Source organism: Prionailurus viverrinus, chromosome F2 (genome assembly GCF_022837055.1).
Source record: "Prionailurus viverrinus isolate Anna chromosome F2, UM_Priviv_1.0, whole genome shotgun sequence".
Taxonomy (NCBI): domain Eukaryota; kingdom Metazoa; phylum Chordata; class Mammalia; order Carnivora; family Felidae; genus Prionailurus; species Prionailurus viverrinus.
Genome location: NC_062578.1, coordinates 589,650 through 615,688, shown reverse-complemented (window position 1 = coordinate 615,688; position 26,039 = coordinate 589,650). Strand labels below are relative to the sequence as shown.

Genomic DNA, 26,039 nt, shown 5'->3' with positions numbered 1-26,039 from the left:
ACCTCCTCCACTTCCTTTGCCTCTGCAACGTCTGAGACAGTAAGACCAAACCCTCTTCTTCCTCCTTGGCCTACTCAATGTGAAGAGAATGACAATGAAGACTTTATGATGATCCAGTTCCACTTACCGAATAACAAATATTCATCATGTTGTATGGTTAATAACCTTAGCTGGTGTGTATGTGTGTATCTTTGTATGAAAATCTATTAAGCATACAAGACATTTTTGTGTCATCATCATCACTACTGCCTAAATACACATTGTGCAGAACATCAACCTGCAAGACTCATATGGAAGAGGAAAGCCTATTCTTACATAGGCATAAAGTGAATGATATTTAAAATAAAATTAATAATGTGCTAGTTTTCATACTGCTTTATAACTTTTCTTTCAAAGAATTCTATTACTGTACAGCATGCCTCTTTCTCTAATAATTGGAGATTGCATTTTAGCCTATCATCAGAGGTGAGTTTTTTTTTTATAAATGATCACTGTCTCTAATACTGCATTAGACTATATGACTATATGACAATATGACTATAATATGGTACACCATCAAGATTTTATAAGGATTCACTCATTAGTGTATATAGGCTAAGCCTACATGAAGCAATCCTATCCATTATAGTAGGTCACCAAACTGCAATTGTATTGTGGCTTGTTATCAATATGTGAATTGTTAAAACCATAATAAATGTGAATTTTTTCCATATTGTCTTTTCATTTTTGATGTTTAGTGTTAGTAAAATGTAAAACATCTACAATGTTTTATATCATATAAGACAATATTGATGTAGGTTCTGACAGATGACCCATTTGTAAAAAGATGACTTAAATTTATGGTATTGATAAGTACAATGCTATAAATGTATTTTTCTTCTTTATCATTTTTTAATAATATATTCTTTTCTCGGGGTGCCTGGGTGGCTCAGTCGGTTAAGTGTCCAACTTCGGCTTAGCTCATGATCTCGCGGTCTGTGGGTTCAAGCCCTGCATCGGGCTCTGTGCTGACAGTTCAGAGCCTGGAGCCTGCTTCAGATTCTCTGTCTCCCTCTCTCTCTACCCCTCCCCCTCTCACGCTCTGTCTCTGTCTCTGTCTCTCAAAAATAAACATTAAGAAAATAAAAAATAATACTTACTTTTCTCTAGCTTACTTTATTATAAAAATATACAGTAAATAATACAACAAACAAAACAGTTTAGTTGTTTAAGTTATTGGTAAGGCTTTTGATTAACAGTAGGATATTACTACGCAAGTTCTCAGTGAGTCAAGCATGCAAATTTTTGACTGTGTGGGGAGTCGCCCCTAACCCCTTCATTGTTCAAGGGCCAACTCTAATTCAAGAGTCAACATTGTTCAAGGTTTCTGTAGTGTCACAAAGAAACCTAAGTGGAAACAGTGGGATTCATAATGGGCTATTTATCATTTACCCTCCGTCATCTTGTGAAAAGGCACAGATGATATCATCTGTCTCATGTTACAAACAAACGTGATGACATCTCAAAGATATGACCAGAAATGTAGTGTTGGGCTTTAAACTCTGGCAAGTGCAAGCTCAGTACTCTTGCCACCAGCACTCCTTGAATCTAAGGAACTGACATATCTCTTTGTTCCCACAGGCCACTCAACTCAGCAACATTCTCCTGGATCCTGGTCACCACTCCTCTCTCTGCTGCCACCTCATCAATAACACAGTCTATTGTCAGGTCATATCAATTACAAACTCTTCATTAAAGCTTCTTGAGCCTCACGATGGGACTCTGCAGGGTGACAACCATTATTCCAGTCTCTCCTCAGAGAGGGATAGTGGGGTGGGAGGGGTAAGCCCTGTTCGATACTTGTACCTAAAACAGTACTTGTACAAGCAGTTTTGCAGAGTTCTGCTTTGTGAGACAGAAAAAGGTCTTACCATGGGCTTTTCTCATTGAGTCTTTATGCTTAGGTTTTTTGGGATAGAAAATGGGGGAAGAAAAAGAGCAACAATCCTGAAGGGCTACTGTGAAATTACATAAGATTCAGGAACTGAGTACTGTACCTGGTATATAATGACCACTTACATAAGTGTTAGCAATGATCATGTTTGTACTATTTATAAGTTAATGATGAATTTGTTGGGACATCACTGGAATTTGGAATCCTATGAACTTATATATTTAGACTTTACAATGAAGGGATTAATTGACCTTAACTCAATGTACACATTCTTAATATTAACATCAAATTAAGTTTTACTAACTATTCTACTTAAGTTGGGTGTGTGTGTGTGTGTGTGTATATATATATATATATATATATATATATATATATATAAATTTTGTAAATGTTTATTTGTTTTTGAGAGAGAGAGAGATAGAGTATGAGCGGTGGAGGGGCAGAGAGAGAGGAAGATACAGAATCTGAAGCAGGCTCCAGGCTCTGAGCTGTCAGCACAGAGCCAAATGTGGGGTGCAAACTCACAGACCACGAGATCATGACCTGAGCCGAAATCAGATGCCTAACCAAGCCGCCGACACGCCTGGATTTATGTATTTTTAGATACAATGTGCCTCCACATCCACATGTAAAATAATTAATTTATGAACTAAAACAAACACTAGAGAATAAGTTAACTCATTTAGCAGTTCTTTTTAAGTTCATTTTTATTGTGGTACAACACGCATGAATGTTACCATTTTAACCATTTTTAGGTGGACAATTCAGTGGCACTAAATATGTGCATAATATATACCATCACAACTATCTACTTCAAGAACTTTATCAAGATCCTGGGGCGCCTGGGTGGCGCAGTCGGTTAAGTGTCCGACTTCAGCTCAGGTCGCGATCTCGCGGTCCGTGAGTTCGAGCCCCGTGTCGGGCTCTGGGCTGATGGCTCGGAGCCTGGAGCCTGCTTCCGATTCTGTGTCTCCCTCTCTCTCTGCCCCTCCCCCGTTCATGCTTTGTCTCTCTGTCTCAAAAATAAATAAACGTTAAAAAAAAAATTAAAAAAAAAAAAAAAGAACTTTATCAAGATCCCAAACATAAACTCTGTACCTATTAAACAGTAACTCTCCATTCCTCTTACTTCTTGGTAATCCCTTTTCTACTTATACATACTAATCCCTTAGCAAATCTTTTCTCACATTTTGTCAGTCGTCTTTTCACTTTCTTGATACTGTCCTTTGATGCACAATGTTTTTAGCTTTCGATGAAGTTCAATTGATGTATTTTTTTTTTAATTTTTTTTTTTCAACGTTTATTTTTTTTTGGGACAGAGAGAGACAGAGCATGAACGGGGGAGGGGCAGAGAGAGAGGGAGACACAGAATCGGAAGCAGGCTCCAGGCTCTGAGCCATCAGCCCAGAGACCGACGCGGGGCTCGAACTCACGGACCGCGAGATCGTGACCTGGCTGAAGTCGGATGCTTAACCGACTGTGCCACCCAGGCGCCCCATCAATTGATGTATTTTTTAAAAAATTTCCTGTGCTTTTGATGTCATATCTATGGAATCACTGCCAAATCCAATGTTATGAAGATTTTCCCCTGTATAGTTTTAGCTCTTAAGTTTAGGTCTTTGATTAACTGTTAGTTAATTTTTGTGTACAGCCCAACTTCCTTCTTTTGCATATGGCTATCCAGTTTCCCATCACCATTTGTTGAAAGGATTTAGTGCCCTTGTTAGAAATAATTTCACCATATATATACGGGTTTATTTTGGGTGTCTGTGTTCTATTCCACTGTTCTATATCTCTGTCTTAATGCAATACCATACAGTTTTAGTTACCGTAGCTTTGTATTGTTTTCAAATGAGGAAGTGGAGTTCTTCAATTTTGTTTTCCTTTTTCAAGATTGTTTTGGCTGTTTTGGATTCCTTGATATTCCATATGAATTTTAGGATAGGTTTTCTCCTCCCAGAAAAAAACTGCTTTTGGAATTTTGATAGAAATTATACTAAATCTGTAGATTTCTTTGGGGAGTATTGTCAATTTAACGATATTAAGGCTTCCAACTCATGAACATGAGATGTTTTCCATTTATTTACATCTTTCTTAATTTCTTTCAGCAAAGTGGACTGATGTGGGGCTCCAACTCAGGAACCATGAGATCATGACCTGAGCCGAAGTTGGATGCTTAACTGACTGAGCCACCCAGGCACCCCTAAATTTCTTTTTTAAATGTGTATGTTTACACTTATGAATTTCTAATGCAGTGTTTTCACATTGTAAGTTTAGGCATGTTTTGTTTTTATTTTCATTTGTCTCAAGGTATCTTCTAATTTCTCCGTTTGTAATTCCTAGCTTTATTCCATTGTGAACATAAAAGACACTCTGTAACTTGAATCTCCTTAAATTTGGATTTGCGTATTAGTTTCCTAGGGCTACCATAACAAAATATCATAGACTGGGTGGCTTAAAAAATAGAAATTTATTTTCTCATAGTTCTGGATGCTGTAAGTCCAAGATCAAAGTACCAGTAAGTCTGGTTTCTCCGGAGGCCTCTCTCCTTGGGTTTGCAGATGGTCACCTTTTCACTGCATCTTCATAACACTTTCTCTCTGTGTACGTCCATCACTCCTGGCTGTCTTAATACACCATACCTATCACATTGATCTGGGGTCCACCACATGACTTAATTTAACCTTATTATTAGCTCTTAAAGGTCCTATCTCTACTGTCAAATTTTAAGTTGCACAGGAGTGGTTATGAATTTTGGAGGAACACAATTCAGTCCATGACAACTTGCTTTGTGGCCTAACAATATTGTCTAGGTTGAAGAATGTTCTATGTGCACTTAAGAAGAATGTGTGCACTCTGCAGTTTGGGTGTGGTATTCTATATATTAGGTCTAATTGGTTTATTGTGTTGTTCCAGTCCTCTTGTGTCTTATTGATCTTCTGTTCTGTCCATTATTGGAAGTGGGATACTGAAGTATTTTAGGCCTTTTTCTCCCTTCAAAACTTTTCAATTTTGCTTCATATATTTTTGGGGCTACTTTATTAGGTATGTATATGTTTAGAATTGTTACATCTTATTGTATTGAACCTTTTATCAATATATAATATCTGTCTTTGTCTCAGCTTTTTAAAATTTAAAGTCCATTTTGTCTGACAATAATATATCCACTCTTGTTCTCTTTAGTTACAACCTGTATGGAATTTTATATACTTTTTATCCTTTTACTTCCAACCACTTTGTGACCTTATATTTAAATTGAGTCTCTTGTAGACAACATATAGATGGATCCTGTTATTTTTTTTTTGAAATCCAAAAAAGTTTTTTTAATAGTTTTTTCCATCCATTTACACTTAATGTGATTATTGATAAAGAAGGATTTATTTTTGCCATCTATGGATTGTTTTTGTATACCCTATTGTTTTTTATTTTTCAGTTCCTTCAACATTTTTTGTATCAGAATATTAATAATTAAATATTAATGTCAATAATATGTATATAATATTTAGTTGGTTTTTTTGTAGTGTAACATTTTAATTCCTTTCTTCTTTTCCTTTGTCTCTATTTTTTTATTTTCTTAATGTTTACTTTGCAAATTACAGTTAAAATCTTAAACTTATAACAACCTATTTTGGAAAAGACCAATTAAGTTTCAATAGTATACAAATACTTTGTACCTGTAGTACATCTCCTTCCCTCCCTCTTTACATTGTATTGTCACAGATTACATTTTTATACACTGTATTCCCATTAACATAAATTTTAAATTCTTGGTGCATGCATTTTCCTATTAAATCATAGAGAACATTACAAACAATACCAAAAGTACGCTTTTATATTTCCTTCTGTAGTTACCATCACCAGCGTTCACATTTTTCTTAGGTTCAAGTTGCTAAACATTTCAACATGGAGGACTGCATTTACTATTTCTTGTAGGACAGGTCTATTGGTAATCAACACCCTTGGCTTCTGTTTATCTATAAATGTCTTAATATCTCTTTCATTCTTGAAAGATACTTTTGCAAGACATATAATTTTTGGTTGACAGTTTTGTTTTGTTTTTTTTCCTTTCAGGATTTTAAATATGTCATCCAACTCCTTTCTGATACCAATTTTTTTTTTAATGAGAAATTATCTCCTAATATTTTTGAGGATCCCTGGTACCTGACAAGTATTTTCTCTCTTGTTTCTCTTTGTCTTTGGATTTTAACAATTTTACTAGAATATGGTTTGATATGGATCTCTTTCAGTTTATCTATCTTGGGAGACTGTTTAGTTTCTTAGATATGTATATTTATGTTTTTCCTCATATTTGGAACATTATTGGCCATCATTTCTTCAGATAGTATTTTTTTTTCATGTTTTCTCTTTCTGTTTTCCTTCTGGTACTCTTATAATACATATGTTCTGCATTTGATGGTGTCCTTCAGGTGCCTCAAGCTCTGTTCATTTTTCTGCATTCTTTTTTCTTTCTGTTCCTTGGACTATATAAGTTCAACAGTCTTAACTGCAAGTTCATTGATCTAAACTGTCAGTCACCTGTTTAAATATGCTATGGAGGTTCTCTAGTGAGTTTGAAAACTTAAGTTATTGTACTTTTGGTTCCAGAATTTTTTTGAAAAAAAATTTTCTATATGTTCACTGAAATATTCATTTTGTTCATATATTTTCCTTATTTCCTTTAGTTTTCTATCAATGGTTTCCTTTAATTCATTGTACACATTTAAGACAGTTGACTTCACATCTTTGACTAATAATTCCAATGAGTGGGTTTCCTCATTGATGGTTTCTGCCAAATTATTGTTTTTTTTTCATTAACAGGCCATTGTTTCCTGTTTCTTTGTGCGTTTTGTAATTTTTGTTGAGAAGTGGACATGTGAGTATTATTTTGTGGTAAATGTGGAAATTTAATTGTCCTATTCTTCGGGGATTGTTGAACCTTATTTGTCGAGGGCTGGATTAATCTGTTTTGACTTTTCAATATTATTTTTTCAAGATGTGTGTTCCTTGTCATTTGTTGTGTCTGTTATTTCTGTTCCATTATCTCTGTGGTCAGCTAGTGAACTGATAACGATTTCTTAAATGTTTGGCTCCCAAAAGGGGGAAAGTAGACAAATACTGTCTCCTTAAGTGTCTTGGAAACCACGTCAGCCTATGGAGGTTAAAAAAACATCTACTAACCTCTTTGCCAGTTCCTCAGCAATCAAAAGCAGTTCTCAGCAATCAATACACAGCCCTGATATATTGCCCACCCTGGCTCCAGCATTCTGCACCAGGCTTGTGAAGCTGAGAATGTGGAATGGTAGTGCTACCACTTGAAAGGTTGAAATTCCCCCCAATTTACTCTGTATAAAAGTCTTCCCTGGAGCTACAAGCGTTCAACTAGAATCAGTTCTTACCAGTACACTAGTTGTTTAGGTAGAAGTGTGCTTCCTACTCTACCATTTTTTGAGACATCACTCCCCTTACTTGTTCTCTTGACCCACCTGCTTAGATTTGGAAGAATGTGGTCATTTGTTGCTTACATGATCCCCTCTGTTTTGTTTTCCTCTATTGCAGAACATAATGCACATTTGCTTATTGCACATTAGTCTCTGAGGAGCCCAACAGTATAGTAACCAGTCCACATTTAAGTAGCCTCTCCCAAAGTTATTCGAATGAAAACCTTTTGGTTATATTCCTACGAAGTGGAATATAATGGAATATAATGGAATCCCATGGAAAAGTGTTCTGTGGTGCACTGCTGATATCTGCTTTACTTCTTTCCTCACATAAGCATAAATGATTGATTTCCTTCTCCTGTTTTAGATTTTCTAGATTACCATCATGGTGTTCATTTTTTTCCCTTTTATCACTGCATTAGTTTTCTATTTATTTGTTTTCAGGACATCCTGTAATTGTGTTGGGAAAAAATTGGCTTTCTGGCTGTCACAACTGAAAGACAGTACCACTCAGTAAACAAACCTTTCATCTTTGGCCTTGCTTTACTCCTAGCAATAAGAGTCAGCCATGTCTTCATTTCAAAGAATCCCAGGTAGCAAATATAAAAGAGGAAAAAAGCAGCCGTGAACAAGCCTATGGGCTCTACCTTGGCCCTCTGGCACTTACCAAACATAGGTTACACTGAAAACCCAGACCAGCTGACAGAGTTTCTCTTTTGGCATCATAATCTCTCAGGGCTCTAGCTATTGCTGGTGTCAAGAAGGTACTATGGACTGTGCCCCCCAAATCAACCCTGTCTCCCCATTTTACTACATGGTGCCATAACTCACCTCCTCCTCAAACCAAAAACTTAGGAGTCTCCCTTCTTTCTTGACTTTCATATAGCACATCAAACCCATCCGGAAATCCTGTTGCCTCTGACTCCAAAACAGATCCCACATCTGCTGTTTACCATCCCAGTCCAAGTCATCGTCTTTCTCACACTTTAGCTACTTCCAAAGCCTCCAAGATGCCTTTACTCCAGCCTTCTACAGTCAGTCTCCACCAACTTCGAAGTGTGAACCAGATCACATTGCTCCTTTCCAGGACGAAGGAAGGATTCAGTATCACCTCTTTAACACTGTATCCAGGTTCTCCAACCTCACCTGCTGCTACCTCTGCCTGAGAACTTCCTGAGGCATATATCCCCGCACACACCCTACACCACCATACCATTCTGGCCTCTTGGACTTTGCTCACTCAGTCATTTGCTACTTCAAATGCCCTCACAGTCCTTTCCTTTATTCTTTCCAACTTAGCCTCCACAGCTTGGATAGGGGATCACCAACTCCAGGAAGCTACCCTTGACACTCTCAATCTGTATTCTCCCCAGCACGTGGTATACACACACGCACACCCCTCTACTGATCTATCAGTTGTATTGCCCTCCTCACTGTCCTCCTATCCCTTGTACAGAGACCTATTGGTATACTTTCTAAAGTCCTTTATAACTTGTTTATATTACCTTTCTCTTCCACCACTGAGTTCCTCAAGGGCAGAGATGATTTGTCATTTTGAATACTGTAACCCCGTCATCCAGCACAAGGCTTATTATAGCATATGTAAACATTCAATAAATGCTTCCTAATGAATGTACAAATCAGCAAAATATACTGATACATCCTGTCATCCAAATAGGGAGTGGGGCATCTAAGTGGCTCAGTCGGTTAAGCCTCAGACTCCTGATTTCAACTCAGGTCATGATCTCAGTCTGTGAGATCAAGCCCTGTGTCAGCCTCTGCACTGACAGCATGAAGCCTACTTGGGAATCTCTCTCTCCCTCTCTGCTCCTCCCCTGTGCTCTTCCTCTCTCTCAAAAAAAAAATAGACAAATAGGGAGCATAACAAAACTGACAATGTCTTGATGATTATTTAATACTCAACACTAATCAAATATTGAATGTCCTAGCATTCTAGCATAAAACTATGCTAGCATAACAAACCTAGCATAAAACTATGTGCCTAGCATTATTCTAGTCATTGGAAATACTGTAGGAAAAAAGACTGATTTAAAAGTTTTAGCTAATGTAATAAGACAGAAACAAGAGATATAACTATTAGGAAGGAAACAACAAAAGTATTATCATAAATGATATAACTATAAACAGAAACATTTTATTATACAAAACAGGCATCAAATTGATAAGAAAGTCTGCAGAACCCCAACAAATGTGAGTAAAAGTTAAGAAAACCAACTCTCAAAAGATAACCTGTCATAATATATATAAGCAAATATAAGATTATATTTTCTTATATATAAGAAAATATAAGAAAAAGTATTCAATGACCAGCTGCAGATACTCTATGAAGTTTATAAGTAACTGTATCAAGACATTATAGCAGTGACAGCAACAATGCATACCTTTAACCCACTAAAACAGTTCCTAAAATCCACTCTGAAAAGCAATCTAAAATATATACTAAATTATATATATATATGTGTGTGTGTGTGTATGTCTATTAAAAATTAATTTGTGTTAGAAAAGAAGTGAATATACACTATATGTTGAGAATATGGAAAAGAATAAAGAAATTATATAACCTGTAGTCATTAAAAATGTTGAGTGTGTATTGACGTGACTGCTGAGAAACCGACAGCATTGGGAACATTTATAACCTTCATAGGTTACTATGGTGACAATATATTGAAGAGCTCAAAACCCACCCATATTCTCTAAACAAGAATTTCCACTTTTAGAAATACTCTAAGAATATAATGAGAATGGAGTATAAGCACTTTCATTCAGGTACGGTTTCAAGATGGGAAACAACTTCCCAAAATAGGAAGCAACCTTAAAATCTCAATAGAAGAGACTATTTAAATTATGACATATACATATAGCGAAGTACAAAGTAGTCATTAAAAATGATGATGTGAGGGGCACCTGGGTGGCTCAGTCGGTTGAGCCTCTGACTCTTGGTTTTGGCTCAGGTCATGATCTCACAGTTCATGAGATGTAGCCCTGCATCAGGCTCAGCGCTGACAGCATGGACTCTGCTTGGGACTCTCTCTCCCTCTCTCTCCGTCTCTCCGCCACTCGCATGCACACACGCTCTCTCTCAAAATAAATAAAAAACATTAAAAAATTAAAAAGAAAGAGACAATGATGTGAATTTACTGATACAGAGAGGTATTCATTATAATGCAGAAAGTAGGATTTCACTCCTTCCCCAGATTATGATGCATATTGTAAGGAAGGACAAAATTGTCTGCCACCAGTGCGTTAACAGATATTTTGAATGAGTGAGTGAGTGGGTGTCCCATGAGGTGTCCTGGTTGTCCCTTGATACACTATCACATATTCAACTTTTTCTGGTGCTCATCCTGGCTTTAGATTTGGTAGTAGGTCATATTCTATCAGCCAGATGAGGTCTACCTCCCTCTTTCTATAACTAGTATCACAGAAAACTCCTTTCTTCACATTAAAAAAAAATTCTGTTCAATTTGCTAAAATGTTTCTCTGGAAACATATTGAAACCTTTCAGTTTCCTTTAGCAATAAATTCTGTTTGTTCATTAGTTGATAAACTTTAAAACTGTGGTGGGGGCATGAGATTCATTAGACTACTATATTTTTATATGTTTGAGATTTTATACATTCATGACCTTTTTTTTATTTTTTTTTTAATTTTTTTTTTCAACATTTATTTATTTTTGGGACAGAGAGAGACAGAGCATGAACGGGGGAGGGGCAGAGAGAGAGGGAGACACAGAATCGGAAGCAAGCTCCAGGCTCTGAGCCATCAGCCCAGAGCCTGACGTGGGGCTCGAATTCCCAGACCGCGAGATCGTGACCTGGCTGAAGTCGGGCGCTTAACCGACTGCACCACCCAGGCGCCCCCATGACCTTTTTTTTAGAGGTTGCTTCTGGTAATACAATTCTATCACTGTATCATAATACAATTAATCCTAGGCAAGGCATTTTAGTTCTACCTTCATTCCCAGATTTGCTGAGGTAAGATAACAATTACATCTTATGGGAATTCAATACATAGAGAGGGCTCTAAACTCCTTTGGATAAGTAACCATTATTCAACTAAACTCCATTTATTGCTAAAGGACAAATGGAAGTGTCAGAAGTCTACTGATTCTGCTTTTTATAAATTCTTTTTTTAAAACTCTATGCTTTTATTTTTCTTTTTAAGTTTATTTATTTATTTTGAAATAGAGAGCGAATGAGCATGCATGCCTGCGAGCAAGGGGAGGGGGAAAGAGAGAGGGAGGGAGAGAATCCTAAGCAGGCCCCACGCTGTCAGAGCAGAGTCCAACGTGACGCTTAAGCCCATGAACCATGAGATCATGACCTGAGCTGAAATCAAGAGTCAGACACTTAACCAACTGAGCCACCCAGGCTCCCCTCTACTGATTCTTTTAAAAACTGTTTCCATGTTGAAAACAAGTTTGAATGAACACAAAAGACTTTTAATGGAAAAAGAGCAAACAGGCTACAAGGACAAAATATTAACCAATTAATTAATTAATTTATTTATTTTTAATTAAAAAAATTTTTAACGCTTATTCATTTTTTGAGACAGAGATGGAGTGTGAGTGGGGAAGGGGCGGAGAGAGAAGGAGACAAAGAATCCGAAGCAGGCACCAGGCTCTGAACCAACAGCAAGAGCCCGATGCGGGGCTCGAAATCACAAACTGTGAGTTCATGGCCTGTGCCGAAGGCAGACATTTAACCGACTGAGCCACCCAGGCGCCCCCAAGGACGAAATATTTATAATGGAAAGTTTCCACTAAAAGAAAAAGACTAGGGGCAGTGGCTTAGTCAGTGACTTAGTCAGTTGAGCATTTGACTTCAGCTCAGGTCATTATCTCGTGGTTTGTGAGTTCAAGCTTCACACTGGGCTCGCTGTTGTCAGCCTGTCAGCGTAGAGCCCACTTTAGGTCCTCTGTCCCTCACGCTCTCTGCCCCTCTCCCACTAATGCGTTCTCTCGCTCTCTATCTTAAAAAAGTTATATTAAAAAAAGACTAGTCATTTTTGTTATTTTGGCTTTTTTTTTCTTTAACTATGAGCTATTTTTAAGTGACATCTAGACTAACTTCAGTTAACATTTGGATAAAAGAAATAAATTCTTAATTAAAATGCAGAAACTTCCAAACTATTAAGATAGATGGCCTAAATCACCTATACATGCATATCAATAAACTCATCTTTCAAAACACTTCCCATTCATCTCTCCTCCTAAAGTACCTAAAAAATACTATTACATTTTCTTTAAATTAAAAAAGTATCTTTTTTTTTTTGAGAAAAATGTCTATCTATATATAACAAGACATAATACAATTCAGGAAGCTATTTGGAAGGTTGTCAAGTCCTCTTGGAGACATGGAAACAGAGAAATCAGGCGGTTGATCAAATTCACAAAATTGAAATATCCAGCAGAAAAGTGTTAATATTTATGATAGTGTTGTGGACTGAACTGTGTCCCTTCCAAATTCATATGTTGAAGTCCTAACCTCTAGTAGTTTAGAATGTGACTACTTGGAGATAGGGACTTTAAAAAGGTAATTAAGTTAAAATGAGACCATTAGGAAGGACCCTAAGCTAACTAATATCCTTATAATGAGAGGAGATTTGGGTACACAAAGAAACATCAGGGGCATGTGCCCACACAAAGGAAAAACCACTTGAGGACAGAGCAAGAGTGTAGCCATCTACAAGCTAGCGAGAGAGGCCTCAGTGGAAACCAACCATTGGTACCTTGATATCAAATTTCCAGACTCCAAAACCATGAGAAAATAAGCTTCTGTTGTTTAAGCCACCCAATCTGTGGTATTTGCTTTTAGGAGAGCCCTAGAAGCTAATAACAATAGTGTATCAGTTTGTCTGCTGGGTAATGAGGTGGCCAAGGAAGGAGAAGTAGTAATAGTCCTCCTACCCAAGTGACCCAGACTGCTCCTCCTGTCTCAGTGACCCTGATTGCTGTCTTGTGACCTGCTCTCTGCAAAATAACACTGTGATATAGATATTTTTCTATGAGAGGAAATAAAAATCTCTATCACTATGTTAAATTACCATCCATAGCAGAGATGTGCAGAACCTTATTTAATCCACCTCAGCCTAATAGCTATTTAGGCTGGATTTAGATTTTAAGGTTTAAAGCAAAACATTTATGACTATATTTTCTGTACATATTTGAGTATTTTTATAGGATAAAGTGCCAGTGGCAAAAGTTCTGTATCAAAGTGTATTCACATTAACGTTTGTGACATATTGCCAAAGAAGGTACCAAATTACAGTCCCACCAACATTTGGGAATTATCAGTGTTTTATAATTTTCATCAAGGTATCTTACTTTATATATATATATATACACACACATATATATATACACATATATATGTATATATATATACACACACACATACATACATATATATACACATACATATATATATATATACACACACATATATATATGTGTGTGTGTGTATATATATATCTCCTTCTTTTGAGATGGTCATTTTGAGAAAGGTCACAATGACCCCAGAGAAATACATCAAATTATATCTATTTCAGATATTTTCACTTTTATAGAGGTAATAAAATTCTTACATAGCATTAATATCTGGTACCATTTGGCTTGGATAACAACACAAGCATTCTAAGTTGTCTTCCTAGAGATCAAAATTCATTTTCCATTGGATGGTATAACATATAAAAACAGTTAGGTCTCATATATTAAAATGGGCAAATGCAGGATTTCATTTCACTCTTATTCTATAATCTACATTCCATTCACAGAGCAAAACTCCTCAAAGAATGAAAACCAAAAACATAACAGAGAAAAAGAAAATATCCAAATCAAGGTTAGAATTAATAATCTCTGCATATAGTACCACACAGGAAATTCCGTACAATTTCACACAGAAAATTTCCCCTGAAAGAATGAAAGAAGCAACCACCAAGGCAGCTTCCTCAATACAACCCAAAACTAAAAACCTCCCAAAGTCAAATGATAATAACTCATCCACTTATGAGGTCTAATGAGCCAGTGGGATTTGAAAATTTTTTGTAAATATATTATCTTTGCAGATAATCTTGATTTAATTTTACTTCTCATGAGCCCAAGAAAGTGTCCCAACTTCAATACCTCTAAAACATCTTTCCTAAAGAACATTCACACTTAGACACTAATTTTTTTTATTAAAAAAGTATCATTTAATAAGTATGTTTTGAGATACATAGAGGTGCACAAAAATATTAGAAGTTGAGGAGGGAGGAGATTAAAAACAAAGAATACCAACTTGCCCTTCCCATCAGAGATGAACTTAGACTTTATTGAAAGCAAAACCTAAATTATACAACGAAGCAAAAACTAGAGTGAGAAAGGAGAAGATGCTGAATGAGAACAGATTTCTGAGGGAAGACAGATTTAAGGTAACCAATTAGCACCCTGGTGCTCTGATACATGCTGCCATTAATTGCATCAGCATGGGGAAGGGAGGAGTATCCTAGCAGAGCCTTACCCAGAGACTGCTTTTAAGTCCTATTCCAGAAATTCATAAATTTAACATGATGTCAATAAATGCTGATGGGACTCCTGAGAGGTCATTTGAAAAAAATTCATTTCCTACTTAACCTATTACATAAATATAAATTCCAGGAGTCAAAGATTTAAATATAAAAAATTTGAAAGCAATTAATCCATAAAGTATTAGAATAAACACAGAAAAAATTTTAATCTCACAGCAAGAAAGTTTTGACTTCTTTACTATCTACGATATAAAATGCAGAAACTACAAAAGATGGATAAATTCAGCCATGGAAAAGCACACTACCCTGCTTTTCAAAAACAAACAAAAAGGGACACCTCCTGCCTAAAAGCTGAAAGACTAATGACAAATGGGGAGAAAACTCATTGTAATGTATACGATTGACAAGGAGCTATTTTTAGCATTTCTGAAGAGTTGATACAAATCGATAAGATGAAGACCAACAACCCAAGAGAAGAAAGGTCTAAAGTCATCAACAAGCATTTCATAGAAAATAATACATAAATGGTTCTTAAGCACAGGGAATGAAGCCCAAGCTTATATTACAGTAAAAGAAAAAAAGAAATGTAAAAAAAATTAAAATGATAAATTCCATTTTCTAGTTTTTAAATTGGCGAAGATCAATACAGTAGATTAATAAAAGGGAAATAGGCACTTTATGCACTGCTAGTGGAAATGTAAAATGGCACCATCTGACAATGTTTCCTAAAGTTAAAGAGGTATATAACCTCTGATCCAGCAATAATACTTACAGAAATTCATCTTATAGCTCTCCCTCACACATGTTGGTAATGATGCAGTACTGTTTGCAATAACCAAATAGGAGGAGCAACAAATATGTCCATCCAAAGGGGCTGATTGAATAAAAATGGTATCTTTAATTCAGAAGTCCATGCAAAACGAATGTAACAATTATTTCTATACTAGCATATTGTTACTGAATACTCTCCAACATGCATTTTAAAAATAGAAAAGCATGGTACAAGGGTATTACGGTTGGATACCATTTTTGGAAAAAAAAAAAAAAAAGAATAGTGGCAGGAAATACATAAATGAGTTTATATTGTATATGCATATGCACACACATACACAAACACCATCTCTGGATGGTGTGTAAGGACTGGTATCAGTGGTTCCTTTGGGTGATGAGAACTGAATGGCTGGGAAACAAATATGGGAAGGACTCACTGTTCACTGCGTTATCTTTCAATACATTTTGAAATCTGTATCATATGTATAAATACCTACTAGAAAAACCAATTAAATGCTTTTTAAATGAAATGAGAGGGGAAAAATCCATACTAAAGACACAGAGATTTGGAGGCACGATGATGCTTTATGGACCTACATAATGATTCTAAGAGTTTATCTGCTTATTTAAGGAAAAGATAAATCAACGTGATGTATCACATCAGCAAGAGAAAGGATAAAAACCATATGTTCATTTCAATACATGCAGAAAAACCATTTGAAAAAGTACAACATCCAGGGCTCCTGGGTGGCTCACTCAGTTAAATGTCCGACTTTGACTCAGGTCATGATTTCATGGTTCGTGAGTTCAAGCCCCCCATCAGGTTCTGTGCTGACAGCTCAGAGCCTGGAGCCTGCTTCAGATTTTCTGTCTCCCTCTCTCTCTTCCCCTCTCCCACTTCTGCTCTCTCTCTCTCAAAAATAAAAAAAAATTTTTTTAAATTAAAAAGGAAAAAAAAGAAAAAGTACAACATCCATTCATGATAAAAATCCTCAACAAAGTAGGGTTAGAGGGAATATATTTCAACATAATAAGGGTCATCAGAAAACACAGAGCTAACATCCTACTCAATGGTGAAAAACTGAAAGGGTTTCCCTTAAGATCAGGATCAAGAGAAAGATGTCCTCACACCACTTTTATTCAACATAGTATTGGAAGTCCTAGCCACAGTAATCAGACAATAAAAAGAAGTAAAGGTCATCCAAATCGGTAAGGAAGAACTAAAACATTCATTATTTGCAGATGGCATGATTCTATGTTTGGAAAACCTTAAAGACTCCATCAAAAAACTACCAGAATTGATAAGTAAATTCAGTAAGCTTGCAGGATACAAAAGCAATATACAGAAATCTATCTTATTTCTATGCATTAATAATAAAGTAGCAGAAAGAGAAATTAAGAAAACAATCCCATTTACAATTGCACCCAGAAGAATAAAATACCTGGGAATAAACTTTAACCCAAGAGGTGAATGACCTATACTCTGAAAACTGATGAAAGAAACTGAAATGACACAAAGAAGTGGAAAATATTCTGTGCTCATGGATTGGAAGAACAAATATTGTTAAACTGTCGATACTACCCAAAGCAATCTACAGATTTAAGGCAATCCTTATCAAAATATCAACAGCATTTTTCACAGCACTAGAACAAATAATCCTAAAATTTATATGGAACCACAAAAGACCTTTAATAACCAAAGCAATCTTGAAAAAAAAACCCAAAAAACAAAAAACAACCTGGAGGTATCACTATCCCAGATTTCAAGATATACTATAAAACTATAGTAAATCAAAACAGTATGGTACTGGCACAAACACAGACACATCAATGAATAAAACAGAATAGAGAGCCCCAAAATGAACCCACGATTATGTGGTCAATTAGTCTACAAAAAAAAGGAGGCAAGAATATGCGATGGGAAAAAGAGAGTTTTTTCCTGATATGGTGTTGGGAAAACTGGACAGCAACATGCAGAAGAATGAAACTAGACCACTTTCTTACAACATACACAAAAATAAACTCCAAATGGATTAATGAACTAAATGTGAGACTAGAACTCACAAAAACCCTAGAAAAGAGCACAGGGAATAATTTCTTTGACATCAGCTATAGCAACATTTTTCAAGATATGTCTCCCAAAGCAAGGGAAACAAAAGCAAAAATAAAACTATTAGGAGTGTATCAAAATAAAAATCCTCTGCACAGCAAAGTAACCAGTCAAAAAACTAAAAGGCAATCTACTGAATGGGAGAAGATATTTGCAAATGACATATTGGATAAAGGGTTAGTATCCAAAATATATAAAGAGCTTATTCAACTCAACACCATAAAAACAAATAATCCAATTAAAAACCAGGCAGAGGACATGAACAGACATTTCTCCAAAGAAGACACACAGATGGCTTACAGACACTTGAACAGATTGCTCATGTAACCATCAGAGAAATGCAAACTGTCTCACCTGTCAGAATGGCTAACATCAACAACACAAGAAACAGATATCGGTGAGGATGTGGAGAAAAGATGTGGGTTCCCCTCTTTGACTGATGGTGGGAATGCAAACTAGTGCAGCCACAGTGGAAAACAATATGGAGATTCCTCAAAAAATTAAAACAGAATTACCATGGGATCAGGTAATTCCACTACTGGGCATTTACCCAAAGAATATGAAAACACTAATTCAAAAAGATACATGCCACCCCCATGTTTACTGCAGCAGTATTTACAATAGCCAAATTATGGAAGCAGCCTGAGTATCCACTGATAGATGAATGGATAAAGAAGATGTGGTGTATATCTATAATGGAGTATCATTCAGCCATACAAACGATAAAATCTTGCCATGTGCAACAACATGGATGGATCTAGAGGGTATAATGTTAAGCCAAATAAGTCAGTTGGAGAAAAACAAATAAATACCATAGCATTTCACTCATATGTCGAATTTAAGAAATGAAACAAATGAACAAAGAAAAAGAGAAGACAAACAAAAACAGATGCTTAAATGTAGAGAACTGGTGGTTACCTGAGGGGAGGATGGTGTGGTGATGGGTGAAATAGATGAAGAGGTTTGAGAGTACTCTTATTGTGATGAGCACTGAGTAATGTACAGAATTGTTGACTCACAATATTGCACACCTGAAACTAATATAACATGGTGTGTTAATTATACTGGAATTAAAAAAAAAAACACAATTAAATTTAAAAATAATAATAGATATATAAATAAAATAAAGAAAAGCTATAAGGGCAAAAGCTAGGATCCAGAGTCTACTAATGTTTCTAAATTTAGTTCCAAACATAACTATGTTGGAATCTTCTGTGTCTCACTGTAATAAACTCAGCATAGTTGCAATATACATATTTTTGTTGAAATACAATAAATAAAAACAAAAACTGATGTATATTGATAAAGAAGATAAAACTAGAATTCACCGTAAAAATCAAATACTCTCAATATCACTAAGTTTTACTATAAGCTTCCAAAAAGAACTTCCAATAAAACAGTCAAAAGAACACAAGAAATTACAGGCACAAGGCCCTAGACAGGAGGAGCACTGTCTAGGACAGTAAAGGACAAATAAAGTAGGAAAAGGACAATAAAGGGCCTGGAAGGGGATACTTTCCAATTTCAGATATGGAACCCAGGGGAAGACTCTTGAGAAGGTGACAGCTGAGTACATGCCCAGAGAAGATAAGAAAACTGCAGACCATGCAGACACAGGGAGGGGTGGGACAGAGCACCCCAGCACAGGCAGTGGTAAGAATCCAGGCCCCAGGGGAAGAGCTGCATGGTATCTGAGGACCAGGGTGGAGTGTACTGTGGCTAGGATGGAATTGCGGAAGGAGACAGAGATGGGAGATGAGGCCTCAAAGCTCGGGATGGGTTTGTGCATGAGGTGAGCAGACACTGGGGCATGGAGCGCCAAAAAGCGGTACGACAACTTGCATATTCATAGCTTTGCTCCTTCAATCATCTTGAAAGAGACAGAGGAGGGCAAAGAAGGAAGCAGGGAGATGACTTAAGAGACTGCAACAACCCAGAGGAGAATGAGTACCTGGAAACGTCCTGACAGTAGAGGTGGCAAGAAGTCCTGGACCCGTGTGCATTTGGAAGTGGAGCTGCAGAAGGGAGGTTACGAGAAAAAGAAGAGTTGAGGACATGTGCATGTACTCAAGAAGGTGGTTTCCATGTCCTGAGATGGGGAAGGGTGACGAAGAAGAGGGAGGGTTAGGAGCTTGATTCTGCCACGCCATCAGTACTCAAGTAGAGCCATGGCTGTGGCAGTAAGGGGGCTGTGGGATGCTGCTGTGATGAGGAGGTGGAGAGTGGGCTGCAGACAGTCTTAAGAGGCGTCAGTGATCGGCTAGTATTTACAGCAAAAGATGAAATGGAAGGACCAAAGGGGTGAGTGAGGTAGACAGGGTAGAGAAGAGGTCCAGGACGAGCCTGGTAGCACTTTAGTATTGAGAAGCCAGAGGAATGCACGAGGAGGAGCAAGAGTGAGCACTGTACTACAGGGAGACATGATGGCCACACAAGTAACCACGAGAGGAGCAGCGCAGAGGTGGCTGCAGATGCCGGAGGTGTGGTGTGGGGAGTGCTGGGTGGAGAAAGGGGGGCAATTTGGCCACAGTGGGAAGAGGAAGTACCGTCAAGATTAATTAAAAAATTTTTTAACATGGTAGAAAAATAATGGCATGGTTTTAGGATGATGAGAAATTTCAGAAAGAAGAGAATTAAGGGCATTATATTCTCGAGTAAGCCGCAGAGAATGACAGTTGGCCATTACGTTATTCACAATATCCTCAAACTGAAGGCACCTAACTATCTGTCAATAGAAGAACAGATGGATATAATTGCATAAATTAATACAATGGAATACTGTCTAGCAATAAAAATGGACAAACCGTTAAATGCCAAGGAAACTGATGAATCTCACAAGCGTAATATTAAGTGAAAGTAGTCAGGCAAAAGAGAATGCATATTTTGTGATTACTGTATGGTTCTATTTATATGAAGTTCTCAAACATCCAAAGGAGTCTACTGCATCATAAATCAGGATGATGGTCAACTGGTGTGGGAGGAAAAGGGGGGAAATGAGAGGGGATTGGGGTGGTCCCAGGTGTGCACTGTATTCTATTTCTTGGACTGGACAGCAATTACATCGTCACTTTGTGATTATTTGAAGAAATGTATACTTATAATTTGTATATGACACTGTAGGTGTCTTATACTGTTCAATAAAAGATACATTAAAAAAAAACACAACAAAGCAAAATGAAATAAAATAAAATGTAGGTTACCCTATGATATCCACAGACTGTGGAAGGATTTAAGTAAACACTGAGAACTCACTATGGACACAGTGAAAATAGATCCCTCCTCTGGGAAGGAAGTTTTACTTTAAAGACCTGTAAGTCAACTTCAATGCTAAGAATCTGACAGATGAATGAAACTCTTAAAAATGTGCCAACAAAATTTATAGTTAGTTCTTAAAACAAGGCTGCTCAAACATTCTCTCAAAAATAATATGATTTTCTTCTTCTTGTAGTAAAAAAATAACACCCTATGGAAAAGAAAGCAAACATGTATCCTTAAAAACATTTCTGACCCATTAATGGCCATTTATGCTCCTAAAGATTCAAACCCTATTATGTCTTAATTTATGCTTTTTATCCCTTTCAAAGTGATTAGCAAAGAAATATTAAATTAATGTGTATTATCATATGGTCACATTAATGCCTCTTACTAAAATTGAATTTCTAAGAAAAAAAAGCCATATTTCTTAATATACCACTTAGAGAGGAATATTGATATGATTGTTTCTCCCTTGCCTCTCTGCCCTTAAATTGTAAAAAATTTCCTGCCAAAAGCACAAACAAGCATTCAAAGACAGTTCAGTGCTTCTGTTACATAAAATCGATGTCAAATCCTGGCTTCTTTCTCCTGGCATTTCTCCATAATAAGGTGACAAAAATGTTCATGATAAAAATACATTTTGAGACAAACTCAGTTAGTGACTGCTACAATCAGTTCTTTCTACTCACCAGGGAGGGTAAATATGGATGATGTCTTGGGGATGTCCCCTGAGATGGCAAGCAGTCTCCTTGGTGAACAGCACCTTCAGTCCAGTCCTGGGGGCCTGACCTAGAGAAGAGCTGTCGGCTTGCATCCCTGCTAACTGCTCACACATAGCAACTTGGATGGTGCATTCCTCATGCAGCTCTAGAATTTTCACAACTAATATGCCAGACTTTCTACCTAGAAGGTGAAGAAGAAAAAAACAAGCAAAATGAAGTCTAATAAACATAAGGTCCAACTGTGAATAAAATGTCATGAAAAAAAAGAATCACATTAAGATAGCTTTAGGGGCACCCAGGTGGCTCAGTCAGTGAAGCGTTCGGCTTTGGCTCAGGTCATGATCTCACAGTTTGTGAGTTTGAGCCCTGCGTCGGGTTCTGTACTGACAGAGTTTGTCAGGTTCTGTGCTGACAAGTTGGAGCCCGAGGCCTGTTTCAGATTTTTGTGTCTCTGTCTCTCTCTGCCCTTCCCCCACTCTCTCTCTCTCTAAAATAAATAAACTTTAAAAAATTAAAAAAAAAAATAAGATAGCTTTCTCCACCTATAGAAAATGGTCTGTATACTATGCAAAGTAGACAACAGATAGTAACATACTCACTGTAACATCTTTTAATTAAAATTTTATTTTAAGCAACATACAAGATAGTCTTCCATCATAAAGAAACATTTTTGTACACACAGAAAACTTAGAGCCATCATTTCACACAGCATGATTTTACGCCAAATCTTGAACTCTTCTGATAACCACAACAAGGGAAGTATGGGCACTTACTGATTCTTCTTTCTTATATGCTCCCTCCACCTCATTACCTGCTTTGACTCTGCAGGAGACGGGCTGGTTGCAACTGTTCTAATGATCATAAAGGCTAAAGGGGAGGATTTCTGAGGAATGTTGAACGCTAGGGCTTGAGATTTAAATGGGTGGAGGGGCGCCTGGGTGGCTCAGTCCATTAAGTGTCTGACTTTGGCTCAGGTCATGATCCGTGGTTTGTGGGTTCGTGTCCCGCATCTGGTTCTGTGCTGACAGCTCAGAGCCTGGAGCCTCCTTTGGCTTCTGTGTCTCCCTCTCTAGGTATACCTCCTCCACTCATGCTCTCTCTCTCTCTCTTTCTCTCTCTCAAAAATAAATAAACATTAAAAAAAATTTTAATGGGTAGAATTTGATCTGAATTTAACTACTGATTAATTAAGGTGGCCAAGGGGCGCCTGGGTGGCTCAGTCGGTTAAGCAGCCAACTTCAGCTCAGGTCATGATCTCGCAGTCTGTGAGTTCGAGCCCCACGTCGGGCTCTGTGCTGACAGCTCAGAGCCTGGAGCCTGTTTCAGATTCTGTGTCTCCCTCTCTCTGACCCTCCCCTGTTCATGCTCTGTCTCTCCCTGTCTCAAAAATAAATAAAACATTAAAAAAAAATTTTTTTTAATTAAGTTGGCCAAGTTAGATAACATTTCAACCCCTCTGTTTTCCCACGTGTACCTCAAAGAACATTTAAAAAAAATTTTTTTTATTTAAAAAAAAATTTTTTTTTAATGTTTATTTATTTTTGAGACAGAGAGAGACAGAGCATGAATGGGGGAGGGGCAGAGAGAGAAGGAGACACAGAATCCGAAGCAGGCTCCAGGCTCCGAGCCATCAGCCCAGAGCCCGACGCGGGGCTTGAACTCACGGACCGCGAGATCGTGACCTGAGCTGAAGTCGGACGCTCAACCGACTGCGCCACCCAGGCGCCCCTCAAAGAACATTTTTAAGAATTCAGCGAAAAAAAAAAAAAAAAAAAAGGGGGGGGGGCACCTGGGTGGCGCAGTCGGTTAAGTGTCCGACTTCAGCCAGGTCACGATCTCGCGGTCCGTGAGTTCGAGCCCCGCGTCGGGCTCTGGGCTGACGGCTCAGGGCCTGGAGCCTGTTTCCGATTCTGTGTCTCCCTCTCTCTCTGCCCCTCGCCCGTTCATGCTCTGTCTCTCTCTGTCCCAAAAATAAACAAACGTTAAAAAAAAATAAAATAAAAAAAAAAAGAATTCAGCGAGAGAACTGAGGTTGACAGTGTATGTAACCTAAAACCCAGATGTGTCCCAGAAACTGCCACAAGCACCAGGAGACCTAAACAAGGATGCATACCTCAGGACTATTTATAAGAGCAGAAAAGTGTACCGAACACAAATCAACAGGAGGAAGGGTAAACCATGCTGTGTTCATACAACAGAACACCATACAGAACTTAACACTAGTGGGCCAGATGTCTATTTATCAGCATGTAGAGATCTCATAAACGAGAGGGGATAAACAAGATATTCAGAGCATGATACGCATAATGTTATTATTTTTTGAAACCTAGAAAACAATAAATTATTGTTGTAGATATATATGTAATACGAGTATATAAATATGGCCAGCAGGATACATAGAAACACATACCTAAGGAGAAAGAAGAGCATTTCACACTTCATATGGTTTCTATTATTAAAAAATATGGGGGCGCCTGGGTGGCTCAGTTGGTTAAGCGTCCGACTTCGGCTCAGGTCACGATCTCGCGGTCCGTGAGTTCGAGCCCCGTGTCGGGCTCTGGGCTGACAACTCAGAGCCTGGAGCCGGCTTCGGATTCTGTGTCTCCCTCTCTCTCTGCCCCTGCCCCACTTGCACTTTGCCTCTCTCTCTCAAAAATGAAATAAAAACATAAAATTTTTTTTAACGTGAATCAAAAAAAGACCAAAGATTAAAACACGTTATTAATTCTAGGTGGTGAGTACACTTATGTTTTTCTATTTTCTGTTTTTTAATTAAAAAAAATTAAATGAAATAACAAAAGCTAAGTATCTAACATAGTACCCTGCTAATTATATAATAGATACTGATATTAATTTCTTTACCACTTTAGCCAACTGGTTAACAGTGAATAATGAAAATTAATATTTAAATAACATCAAAGTTTTAGTTATACAATTTAATTTCATTTCCATTTCTTTTTCCTCTTCATTTTTCTTCATTTTCCACTCATCCCTAATTTTCCATTCCTTCCTTTCTCTAAGTGTCAGTAACATGTGTTTGCATATTAAGCAAGGCCACATCACTGCTCCAGAGCACTGCCTTCAACTACTGTTTCCTCAGGTATGTACCTATCTTGCTACTATTTCTTAAGGTAAGGAAGGAAACAGAATGGGGGAAGGATGTGAACAAGCACAATGTCAGGCTGGTACTAGTCACTATGGGGGAGGGAAGTGGAGTAATGAAAACAAGTATTACAGAAAGGCACTAAGTAGGAAGTAAGCATTGCGCCTCCTCTACCGTGATAGTTGTTTCTTTAGTAAAACGTAGCTCATCCTCAGTTGGTGAGCAGGAAAACAATTAAGGATAACGTAAGACATCGCTCTGGTGCACACACCATCTTTCCCATGCAGGGCAGCCAGATCAGTGGTTGGAGAATTAGGGTCTTCAGCAGCAAAGGGAAATGCCCTAAGTTTAGGGGCTGCATTAACCACAGGAGCATTTGTGGACATATTTTAAGAATTTTTAAAACTTGGACCTGTGCTCAGAGCTCATCCCCCAAAACTGTGCAGCACGTGTGGCACCTACCCCATCAACCACTGACAACAGTTGCTGTTTGGAGCTCCAGGGCCCATGAGATCAGGTGGCCTGGCTGTGTGTGGCTGAGTGTCTGCCATGGCACCGTCCAGCCACGCTCAGTGGCTCGCCTGAGCAACCTGAGTTTTCTCCTCAGGCACTAATTATTGTCTTGTGTGGCTCTAAAAGTGAGATAGGTTTTCAGTAGTCTGCCAAACTCTATAGTCCCTATAAACCTCCAACAGATTTTATAAAGGCAAGACATTACAGAAAGACACAGTTATTACTCCCAGGGATACTTACATATCTGAGATGAATCATATTGCTAATAACCACACTCTCTTTGAAGATTTTTATGATAAATCCTGCCAATATTCCTAAAACTATGATTTCTGCTGAAGATTTGGAACACTAAATGACTTGTAAAATAAACATGTTTCATGGTATTGGCTATTACCACAGTCCGTACGCTGCAGCACAGAATAAACATATATATATATATATATATATATATATATATATATATATATACACACACACACACACACACACTTTTATTTTAGAGAGAGAAAGAGTGCATAAGTGGAGGAGAGGGGCAGAGGGAGAGAGAGATTTCAGCAGCTTCCATGCTCAGTGTGCAGCTTGATGCAAGGTTCAATCCTACAACCCTGGTATCATGACCTGAGCCACAATCAAGAGTAGGATGCTCAACCAACTGAGCCACCCCAAG

At 37.5% G+C, this 26,039-nt stretch overlaps 1 protein-coding gene across 7 annotated transcripts in view; it reads right to left on the bottom strand.

Annotated features, from left to right (window-relative positions):
* The window catches only part of SPIDR (scaffold protein involved in DNA repair), a 509,126-nt gene that overhangs the window by 260,758 nt on the left and 222,329 nt on the right, over window positions 1–26,039 (bottom strand). For all 7 annotated transcript variants that reach the window (XR_007148501.1, XR_007148502.1, XM_047841985.1 and 4 more), the window contains one exon: window positions 21,724–21,937. Coding sequence is in view for 5 of the 7 variants with exons in the window: in XM_047841985.1 (XP_047697941.1) it covers window positions 21,724–21,937 (214 nt within the window). In the remaining 2 variants the exon portion in view is untranslated. The remainder of the gene's footprint in view (window positions 1–21,723; window positions 21,938–26,039) is intronic.